This window comes from Drosophila persimilis, unplaced genomic scaffold, assembly GCF_003286085.1.
Source record: "Drosophila persimilis strain 14011-0111.01,24,50 unplaced genomic scaffold, DperRS2 tig00000002-arrow-pilon, whole genome shotgun sequence".
Lineage (NCBI taxonomy): Eukaryota > Metazoa > Arthropoda > Insecta > Diptera > Drosophilidae > Drosophila > Drosophila persimilis.
This window is the reverse complement of record NW_020825289.1, coordinates 14,285,502-14,296,808: the sequence shown is the minus strand read 5'-3', so window position 1 is coordinate 14,296,808 and position 11,307 is coordinate 14,285,502. Positions and strand designations below refer to the sequence as shown.

General features: G+C 56.1%; 1 protein-coding gene across 1 annotated transcript; it reads right to left on the bottom strand.

The window, feature by feature from the left end:
* Positions 1-429: 429 nt before the first annotated feature.
* Positions 430-10,800, bottom strand: LOC6592503 (protein jim lovell). The gene is made up of 4 exons (XM_026986123.1): positions 10,584-10,800; positions 6,200-8,528; positions 3,673-3,804; positions 430-1,514 (listed from the first exon to the last, which is right to left on the bottom strand). Exons 2-4 carry the CDS (start codon positions 8,487-8,489, stop codon positions 634-636), a joined length of 3,303 nt encoding a protein of 1,100 aa, XP_026841924.1. The 5' UTR covers positions 8,490-8,528; positions 10,584-10,800; the 3' UTR covers positions 430-633.
* Positions 10,801-11,307: the final 507 nt, after the last annotated feature.

The window sequence follows — 11,307 nt, the reverse complement described above, 5'->3', positions numbered from 1 at the left end:
TTAAATAATACACAATAATGTTAATAATAATAATAATAATAATAATAGCAGATATTGCCTCAAATGCTTTGTAAGCTTTGTCGTATTCGATTACTTAAATGGAAATTAATCGCAAGTCTCGAAATAATAATATCAATAAATACACTATCGTACAATCGGGGTGAGGGGGTGGGAGTCCGGGTGTCCGGGAGTCGGGAATAGGAACTAAAAGCACCAGCAAATCGTATCCTTTGCTCAAACGAAACAAAATCATAATCAAATATTGTCCTTAGGGCTACGAACAAAACTAAATAATCGGTTAAGAATAGACATATTGCATTTCGATTCTGTTCACAGTTTTCAAGTCCGCAGCGGTGGCAGAGCGTGGGCGGCGGGGCACGTTGCAGGCGGTGGCGGTGGCGGGTGAGGGTGCGGGTGCGGGTGGGGGCCCTGCATCTGCATCTGGAGCTGCAGCGGCCGCTTGGCCCGATAGCGCTTCAGCTTGCGCCGGGCCATGAAGAGCGGGCCGGGCTTGAAGCTGAGCTCGCGACAGGCCATGTGGTGACCCAGTGCCGGACTCTGCTCCTGGTCGAGCTCGAAGGGCGGGAAGTATATTGGATTGGCAGCCCCGGTTGCCCAATCCCGCCACATGTTTCAATCCTGCCCTGCCCCCCCGCCATTCAGCTGCGTCAGGGGCGGCCCCGTGGCGGCCATCTCGCGCCGCTGCTCCAGCGATAGGGACATGCCCTGGCCGGCAAAGTCGTCGTCCATGGAGGAGGACTGCTTGGAGCCCACCGACTTGCAGTCCTCGTCCATTGTCACGCCCAGATGGTGCATGGCGGCCGCCGCATGGTGCCGCTCTGCCGGCGGCAGGAGATTCAGCATGCTCAACGGCAGTCCCGGGAAGCCGCCGGAGAAGTCGGGGTAGAATCCTTGCGGATTGAAGGGATTGAACAGGGCGTTGGGTCCGCCCAGCAGATCAGGCTCCGAGCTGCCGCTCCGGGGCCCGCCCGGCGGACCCAGTGGCAGTCCCAGCTCCAGGTCGAGTGGCCCCAAGGAGCCCAGGTCGCTGGGATGGGGCATGAGGGGACCGTTGCCACTGCCGGAGCCGCTGTGGGGTCCGTTGCCGTTGCCACTGCCACTGCCATTGCCACTGCCATTGCCCGAGCTGCCCGAGGTGTTGTTGCTCGAAGAGCCCTTCTCCTTGTCCTTGTCCTTGCGGTCCTTGTTCTTCTCGCTCTTGCCGGAGCCGCCGCCGCCGCCCCCGCTGCCCCCACTGATGCCCATCTGGAGCATCTCGATGGGTGGCCCGCTGATGCAGTCCTTGCGGAGCTGCTCCAGCTTCAGGCTCTTGCCGTACTTCCCGCGGACATACATCAGCAGGGAGTTGTACGGAATGCCGAAGATGCGGGAGGCCTGCGAGGTGGTCATCTTCTTGTTCCACACGTGCTGCAGGGCCTCCGTCAGCTCTGTGTTGGTCCAAGAGCGAGGTGGTCCGCCCCGTGGGGCCGAGTGCTGTCCCTTGGGTCGTGGCACTGCAACAAAGAAGGGAACAAAATGTCGATTAGAAGGGAGGGGAATAGAGTGCAGGGAGGGCCCAGGGCCTGGGGCAAGGATGGTTGGAGGCGCCACAAACACACACAAATAGCGGAGCTTATCTTGTGGCTCAAATCTGCTAATGTTTCAATCTCTTGGCCCCATATGCTGCCTAGCCAGCTCCTCGGCTCAGTCGCCCATTGTCTGGCCCGGTCCTGCCTTCAGCTCGTACTCGTACACACCCTGCTATGGCAGGCACTCGCACTCGTACTCGTACTCGTACTCGCACAAAGAGCGATCACCTGGAGACCAGCAAACAGAGCAAGCGCTGCGGTGGTTCCCATCCAGGCACCAGCCCCGGCACCGGCCCCGGCACCGGCTCTCCTTCTATATGCAAATTACGACTAAGCATCGACTGTGGCGTCACATGCACCGCTAAAACTCAATTTAGATCCCCCAGATATCGACTTGCAACAGCCACAGACACAGCCACAGACACAGCCACAGCCACAGCCACAGGTTGCTTTCATGACTCTGTCGATGGCTGTGTGACAATGGCCGCCCGAAGAGCATGCCGCATGCTGCATGCTGCATGCATGAAGACAAGTTTGGGGCAAGCAGCACTCGTAATTCCGATCCGACTGATCATATTCATTTTCCTTTAATTTCGAGTGGTCTCCCTGGAAGGAAACTATGGAATTTCCAGGGAATTTGGCTAATACCAATACCCGAAATAAATGTAGTCTTTCCAGCGAAGACAGCCTCCTTTCGGTACGGCGCGGAGAGCACCAAAACAATCGCCAAATGAACAAATGAATGTGAACAAATCAGTTAATCACACCCACACGGCTGCAGGGAGGGCCATGGAGGGTCGCAGGGGGGGGGGGCCAGAGGAGGAGGAAGACTACGTGGAGAGCTCCAGCTCCAGCTTCAGCTCCAGCTCCAGCTTCAGCTCCAGCTTCAGCTCTAGATCGGTATCAGTGGTTGAGTGGAACGGGTTTTAGCCGATTTGCAATAAAGAATATCGTGCTATACGCCAGATTTGCGTTTTGTTTACCGTCTTACATTGTTGTAATTGTGTTTGTGGGCAGATGGCAGATAAGATAGACCATTGAAAAGCTCTCTGGTCTCTGGTATCACGATTTTGGCTTTGATGGCCGATTGACCAGAAAATGAAGCAATTATCTCCAGTATGAGACTTTGACCTCTTGAATCGGGGCCCCTCAACCCACACATGGACCAGCACTTAGCCGCGTCAACGTCAGATCAAGGGGGTGGGGGGGGGGGGGGGAGGGGGGAGCTCACATGCGGATTGTGGCACTTGTGGCTTGTCAATCACCTGGCAATCACAGAAGGAATCTAATTGATTTCTGAACCACATTTAAGAGTCGAATATAGAGAAAAACTTCATTGCTTTCTGAGGTTTCACTTGCATCACATGGAGCGCAGGTCTAGAGGGGTCTAGAGGGGTCTAGAGGGGTCTAGGGGGGGTCTAGAGGGGGTCTAGAGGGGGGCTCGCTCGCCCATTTGTCAATCAAAAAAAGCGACGTTTACGCTTGCGCTTTCGCGTTCACGCGATATGCATAGGTGCACATGTTGCCCCATTGAGGCAACCAATAAAAGACACAAAGAAACAAACAGCAAACACAATTTCTTGAACAGGAAAACCACAGAAACAAATTTACCGCCTCACATGATCGCATCTGGAACGATCTGGAATGGAGGAGGAGGATGTGGTATGAGAGGGGGGGGAGGAGGGGAATATCAGCGAATGCTGTTTGCTCTTTCGCCCGAGATCGGCCACAATTTAGGCACAATTTGAAACCGGTTATGACCCTTTCTATTTACTCTTCAATTACTCAAAATCGATCTGGAGTTGCCCCCCAGCTCAAAGACGTGCAACAGAGTGGAGCGAGAGGGGGAGGGGTAGGGGCAGGGGCAGGGGCAGGGGCAGGGGCAGGGGTAAAGGGCAGCAGCGCGAGATCAATCAGTCAGGTGTGAAGTATTGGAAACAAGGAAGGGAAACCGAATGCCATGCCATGTCTTGCCTTGCCATGCTTTGCCCCAACGTGATTGCACCTTTCCCACTGCAGCCCGGAGGGGGGGTTTCGGGGGGCTCGAGGGGCTAATTAGTTGTTTGCTCATTCTTGTACTTACTTTTCTTCTTGAGGAACGGCGGTGGCCCGCCGGGCATGTCCCGCGGATCGCTCATCTCCATGAGCGGATTGTAGAGCTTGCCGGGATCGATGCCGGGCGGAAAGAGGCCGAGCGGCGAGTCCAGGCCAAACACTGCGGATGGAAGAGCATTATAAGAGTTAGTGAGAAGCCCTGATTCAAATGAGTCCAAAGAACGAGTGCACTTGGCCCTGTCGCGCGTAAGCGGGTAATTTTCCGGCTCACTGATTAGCCGGGACGAACAATACGGAGGATTCCGGTAGGGACGGACGACAGACAATAGTACGTCGTTATCCCATTAATATTTTACGCTCGGAGCACACTTCTACACATGAGTGAAACAATTGAAGCGCTGATGAGGCGCCAACGAAGGCAGGCACGAAGGATAGCCAGGCAGGCAGGCTCTGCCCCAGACGGAGCGTCAGGCGAGAGGCAACGCGTAATATTGACATTGCATAAGTCGCGCCGTGGATGCCAGGACGAAGACAATGCAGGAGCATGTGACTGAGGGCTGGGTGGCTGGGTGGCTGGGACTACTGGCTGTATCTGTGTCTCGAGGATGTGTTGTATCTGCCGCATAATGACACAAATAACGAGCGCACATTGTTTGGCTCTGTGACTCTCAAGTAGACATTACAACACTCCGCTCCGTTCCGCATACACGTAATATTTTCCTTCGCTTTTCCTTTATTTCTGCATTTCTTTTGACGGCGTGCAGAATTAGTGGATTTCCTTTCATATTTTCTGAAGGGGTCTACAACAGATAGACTTGTTGTCTTCTAGCCCCCACAGCGGCCCGTCCGCAGCTATTAGTTCAATGATTTTCACGCCGAAAATATATTTGGCGGATAAAAAAATAAATCACATTCCCCATACGAGCGGGAAAGTCGGTGGTAAGTCTCTTCCTGCGATGTCTGGCAGTCTCCTTGCCGGTTGGGGTAGCCTGGGCCTGGGCAGGACCTGGTCCTGGTCCTGGGTCACAGGTACAAAGAGGAATCCTCACGGACTCCCATTTGCTGGGTAGACTGTTACGAGTACAGGGTAAAAGGCATTCCATGCCTCGGCACAATTCTTTGGCTTTACGTCTGACTTGGCCTGTATCCTTGTGACTGGATCCTTCATTGCCTGCAGCCTGTTTATGCAGTAGTTAGCGACTTCAGTGCACCGCCACCGCCATCGGCGTGGGCCCCTTGCCTTCGTCCTTGCCACACAGCAGTCCCTGCTGATATGTTGGCTGAAATTTGTGTCGCATTAAAAGGTATTGCGCTTCCTGCCTTCCTTTCCATCCACTTGTGCATTTTCGTACAATTTTTCATATTTTTGTGCCTTAATTTATTTTATATCCTGTGTGCCAGGTAAAGGTCCTTGGTCCTGGGTCTCCGTCACCGTCTCCCCAAACGGATATTATTAATATGAATATCGCGCGACTTGTATGCAAAAAGCAAAATAAAGGGAAGCCCAGCCACGAGATGTCATATTCCTTCTTCGAGTCGGTCCCCCCTTTTGGCGTTCGGGCCTTTGGATTCTTATTTATGCCACCGACGCTGCCAAAGTTGTTTGCCAAAAGGTTTAACTTGTGCGCTCCGGCATACTTTAAGCACAACACATGGAAAGGGGGGAGGGGCTCGGGGCACGGGGCACGGGACGTGGGGCAACTTAAAAGTCATTTCGCTAAACGTCTGCTGACAGTTTGAACCCAGTCTCCTCACATGTTGCAACAGAGACACAACATAAATTTCTTGCGCTTTCTGCACGCAATGCCAGAGCCCCCCACCCCACCCACTGGCACCCCCTCGTCGCATTGGGGGCCACCCTTGGCACCTCAATTTGCGGCTGACTCTCCCCGTGACATAAATATACCCACAAAAATATCGTATAAAACGCAATTGAATTTATTTCGACTCGGCCGCAAATCTACCCCCAGACAGTGGCAGTGGGGTGGCAGGGGGGCAGGGGGGAGGGGGCCTGAACCCGTCACATTATTGGAAGCCCATTGCCCTGTCATTGCATTTCAATATTTCTTACGGGCTGTCTGCAGCGCAAACTTTTTTACGACTTAATTAGTCTTCGTCCCCGGCCCCCCTCCCCTTCCCCCCGGCTGCAAGGGGGCTGCCTGAGTTGCCTTGGGATCTTAAAGGCACCTGCAACCGCCACTTGAATGCTGTCGAAACGGTTCAGGACCTCTGGGAGTCGCCGAACAGGTGACATAAGCCTCAAAAGAGGGCCACTCAAAGGCCAGGGAGGGGGAGCCCTAATGTGCTTAGAGGAGCTTTGCGACAAGAGGACTTCTCCAAGGATACTCGTCTCTGGCAGACACTTTGATGTTGCACAGAGGCCACATGTTGCATGCCACTCCAGCACCGAGGGCTCCAGGAAGGGGTCCTTAATGGGGGCCTTCCGCTGGGTTCCTGGTGCACCGCCCGACCTGACCCGACCTGACCGATAACCTAGTGACCTCTTTGGACTCGAAACGGATGAAGCTCGAAACGTAATCAAATCTTGTACTCACTGTGCGGCGGCGTCAGCGTCATGGCGGAGGACATGCCGGGAAACGGCAGCGGCGATGGCGGATGCGTGTGTCCAGGATGTCCGTCCTGCTGATTGAAGTGTCCGGGCAGGCTCATCGGCGAGGAGGGGCCGAACTCCTTGGCAAAGTCCTTGCCGAACTCCTTGCCCAGCTCCTTGCTGAGCCGGTTCATGCTCTCCTCGAGCCGCTCGTGCGGCGCCTGGCCCGGACATCCGCCGCCGGGGCCGCCACTGCTCCCGGGCGGCCCGCCGTTGGGTCCCCCGAAGGGGGACATGCCCATGGGCCCCAGCATGCTGTTGGCAAAGGCGCTGTGGTCGCGCGGGTCTCGCGGGTCCCGCTGGTGCATGGCTGCGGCCGCAGCCGCCGCCGCCAGCGACATCTCCATCTGGTGCTCCATGTGGTGGAAGGGATGCTCCCCAGCGCCGGCGGCAGCCACGGCCGCAGCGGCTGCGGCGTGCATCTGGGCCTCCAGCGCCTCCATGTGGCAGGGCGGGCTGTCCGGGAGGCCGGGCGGCCGCATCCCAGGCGGCGGGAAGCTCAGCAGTCCGTTGCCCCCCGCCGAGCAGCTGGTGGGCGTGTGGATGGGCGTGGACGAGGCGTTCGGGTTGGCGTTCAGCTGTCGGATGTCCTTCAGGGAGAGCATGATCCGCTGGTTGTTGTCCTGCAGCTTGCTGCTGTTGTTGTTGTTGTTGTTGTTGTTGTTGTTCGATTCACAATCGGATGAGTGGGCGGTGTGGCTGGTGTGGCTGGAGTGGCTGGTGTGGCTGGTGTGGCCGGTGTGGCCGGTGTGGCCGGTGTCCTTGTCCTTCTTGGTGGTGCAGAGGTCCTCGGGCCCGTCGCTGGGGCAGGGGGAGGGGATGGGCGACATGGCTGCCGCATTGGCGGCCGCCACAGCCGCCTGCCGCCTCAGCTCGTTCGTCGTGTGTATAAGCTCTTCAATGTCCTGTTCCTCCTCCTCGTCCTCCTGATCCTGCTCGTGGTCCTCTTCCTCCTCCTCCTCCTCCAGCTCCTGCTCCCGCTCCCGCTGCGGCTCGTGCCGGTGGCTCTCGTTGAGATTCAGAGGCTGTTCGCTGTCCTCGGGCTTGGGCCGCTTCTCCTTCGGCTGCTCCTGGGACGCCTCTGAGGCCCGCGACGACTCCTGCTGGCCCTGGCCCTCCTCCTCCTCCTCCTCTTCCTCGCCCCGCTCCATTCTCTCGAGCAGCTCGTGCTTGATCACAGTTTGCAGGGGTTCCGCCTCGGGCTTGTTCAGGGCAAAGTCGTGCGGGACGTCGCCCGAGCGACGGCGGGGTCGCGCCTGCTTGCGTCTGGGCATCGGCGAGCTTCCGCCCAGCTCCTGGTCGCTCTCGAGCTCGCGATCCCGCTCGCACTCCTGCTCCCTCTTCCGGCGCAGACTCAGCGCCGCCATCGAGCTCGCGGGGTGGTTGCCGAAGAGGTGCTGCCGGGCGGGCATGATCAGCTTCCCAGCCGCCGCCGCCGCTACTGCCGCTGCCGCTGCCGCTGCCTGAGAGGCTCGCACCCTCGACGGCGACTCGTCCTCAAAGCTGGAGGAGAGCATCGAGGCATCGAGCAGGCCAAAGTCGTCGGGCGACGCCGCTGGCGTGGGTGTGTGCTCCGGAACGGAGCTCTCGACGAGCCCCCGCACCTGCAGCGACTCCCCGGCCTGGATCAGGGTCTGCAGTCGCTGCTGGGGCACGCTGATCTCGCCGCGGTACATGAAGTCCACAATCGCCTGGACCACCCAGCCGCGGAAGTCCTTGAGCACAATCACCGGGTGCTTGCAGGGCGTCTCGGCGAACACGCGCTGGAAGAAGGGCGAGCAGGCGGACAGGACCATTTTGTGGGCCCGTATGGAGGTCTCCGCGCAGACCAGGGTCACGTCCACCAGCGTCTTGGTCTGCAGCAGGGCGTCGAAGGCCCGCAGGATGTGGTTCTGATGGTTGTTCCAGCGCAGGCTGTAGTGATCCTGCGGGGCCGTTGCCACCACGGCTCCCCCGCCCACCGACGTGGGCGTGGCCGGTGGACTGTGGCCGGCTGGCGATGTGTGGGCCACCGCGGCCGCTCCAGTGGCCGTTTGGCTCATGTTCAGCGGCAGGGGCGGCGGCGTGGGCGGCGTTGTGGGGGGTGTGGAGTGCATGGGGCCGTGCTCGCTGGTGGGGGTCTTGGCCAGCAGTGGCAGGGGCAGCGGTAGGGCCGCCACCTGGCGTCCAAAGTCGTTCATGTGGCGCGACGTCAGTGTGCGGCGTTTAATCAACTCCTCGGCGTCCTTTAACATTCCCCGCTCCAGTCACGTGCAAAGCTGCGCTCCGCTTCTCTGCAAAGAGATGGAGATAGAGAGAGAGAGAGGTGTTAGAGGGGGGAGCAGAGCTTAGGGATAAGGCGCGTAATCTATTCTCGTATTCATGACATATGCTGTGGGGCAATATGTGTGATAATATGTTAATGAGTCGCGGCATATATCATATTTTTTCGGCAACACGCGGCAGGCAGGCAGGATTCAAAGCAAAGCACAACAAAAGCCAAGGACCAGACAATCACAGTTGCTACGTGTCGCGGCGCATATCCTTGAGGATATCACATGCAGATGTGTGATGTGTGATAATGGCTTTCCTCTGCCACGCCTGCCCCTCCTGCCACTCCTGCCGCTGTTTTGTCTCTTCATTGAGTGTGTCCTGATTTGGTGTCTACAGTGGCGTGAATCGTGTTTATTCCCAGCAAAACCCCGACGCCAAAAAGCGTTAATTGGACCACAGATCCTTCATTCATTCACCCATTCAGTCCCCTTTGTTCATGCCCCAGTCGCACCCACAGTGCACTCGCACCTCTCAGTGCGTGGCATCTAATTAATTCAGCAACTGTGTGCTCTCCCGTGCTGCCGTGCTGCCGTGCTGCGTGTGTGAATTTTTAAAAGAGTCACCAGCTGCCCGACTCGCTCCGCCGTGAGCCAGCGATGCGTCCTTCCAGCGACTTCTTGATGCAAAATTAAAAAACTTTACTAGAAGCGTAAGCAAAATAAACATTTTTATTTGCCGTAGCTGCTGCATCTTTGTGGGGGGAGGGTTTGGGGCGAGGTGGCCGCCAACACATGCCACTGGGGGGTGGGACTGTGGCAAAGCCACAGTCAGAGCTGGAGCGAAAGGATAACCACGCTCGAGTGCAACAATGTGCAATTAGCAGGGAACTGCTCCGGTCGGCTCTCTCGCCTTTCGCCTTCTTGGGTTCTTCGGTTTTTGGCTTTGGCCCGTATCTCATTTGCGGTTCCCCGGCAGCTGAGACAACATTTTTATTTATTTATTTTACTTTCCTGTCGAGTGCTGGCGACAGGTAAAAGCAAGTTAGTGGCACGCCAGCCAGCCAGCGAGGCATTCGAGTTTTTTAATTAATTGTAAAGTAAGTCGCTTGAATCTTTCCTGACGGACTCTGTTTTGGCTCGAATTTAATGTCAAAATTTAACAGGGAACATCCTTTCACTTTACATACCATCTACGAATTTTCGCAGCAATTTTCAGGGGAATATCCGTAGGGAATACACTTTAAACGTTGATCCAAGACTGAACACAGTATCCTTTTTTTTTTTTTTGCTCAAAAGGGGGGAGGGGGTGGCTTTCACGCGTGTGCGGGACAAGCGACCGTCTGCGATCTCGTCGAAGGTTCGCAACAAACTGAATGCGAGGTCTATGCAAATATGCACCTATGAGAGGCAAGGCAAGGGCTGCCCTCGCCACGCACCACACACGCACCCCGCACCCCGCACCACGCACACACATGCAACCCCGAAACACCGCCAGCCACCACTCGATGTGTCTGCCGGTCCGACTCTGTGTACCCAGTGTTTGTGGGCAGGAGCAGGATCAGTTGAGATCAGTTGCTCTCAAATTGCCCCTCGCACGACCTGCCATAAAATTTCCCTCTTCCACGGCCTTGCAGGTGATAATCAGGTGCGTGCACACAGAACAACAACAAATAAACAGAAACAAAGACGGGCCGAATAGGTAGGACGGGCAGGATGGGCAGGATATTTATTCTTTAATGGCCGCTGACAGACAGGTCGAAGGCTACGCGTGTGTGTGTGTGTGTGTGATTCTGTCGATCCTCTCGATTTGGCCATCAATATTCGCGGAAACGCGGCTGGATTGGGTTTCCCGAGAAATGTTTCGCATATGCTTCTTTATGACGTGGCGTGGCGGCACTTGCAACACTCGAAAAACACACACACTTTCGGCCAAAGTTCGTTGACGGTCTTTATGGAAGTCTCTCTAACAATTTGAAAGGTAAAGGCCTCAAAGGCTTTACGGCAATGGCACTGAATCCTTTTCTTCAAAGCACTTTGAAACGATCGTTTCTTTGGGGTCCTTCCCCTGGAACATACATTTTGCATCCACTCGATTGTTGGTTTGGGTTTTGTATTGGCGTCGGCGTCGGCGTTGGGGCTATAGATGTCCTTTGAACATCGTAACGGTTAGCGGTTGGCCAGTGGATAGTGGCTAGTGGATAGTGGAAACGGTTAACGTACGAGTGCGAGTGTGTGGTGACGCGCGCGTGTGGGGTCGTCGCGTGTAGATTCGAACCGTTCAAACGTCACGAAGCGACTAATTCAAATGATGTCGGGCCCGGCCCGAAAAAACACAGTAACGTCGCAGCAAACAGAAGCAGCAGCAGTGGCAGTGCCAGCAGCAGCAGCAGTGGCAGTGGCACTGGCAGCGGCGGAGGCGGAGGCGGTGGAGGAGGAGGAGGAGGAGGCCACCCCCCAATTGCCACGCCCCTAGACCGCGTATGTTGCAGCCGCCCACGTACGCGCACACGTATGAGCAGCGGGCAACAAACAGTGAAAGCTTGCGAAACACATGAGGATGCTACGTTCGGCAGGACGAAGGCGAAGCCAGGACGAAGATTGGATCGGGCAACGACGATGCAGCGACGTCGACGTCTTTACTCCTTCGTCATATAAAATATACATATATTTTGTGCCTTATCACAACAACAACAACAACAGCAGAAGGAGCAGCAGCAGCAGCAGCAGCAGCAGCAGCAGCAAGGATGTCCTCGCACGTCACGTACACCGAAAAAAATATTTATTATACATATATATGTAT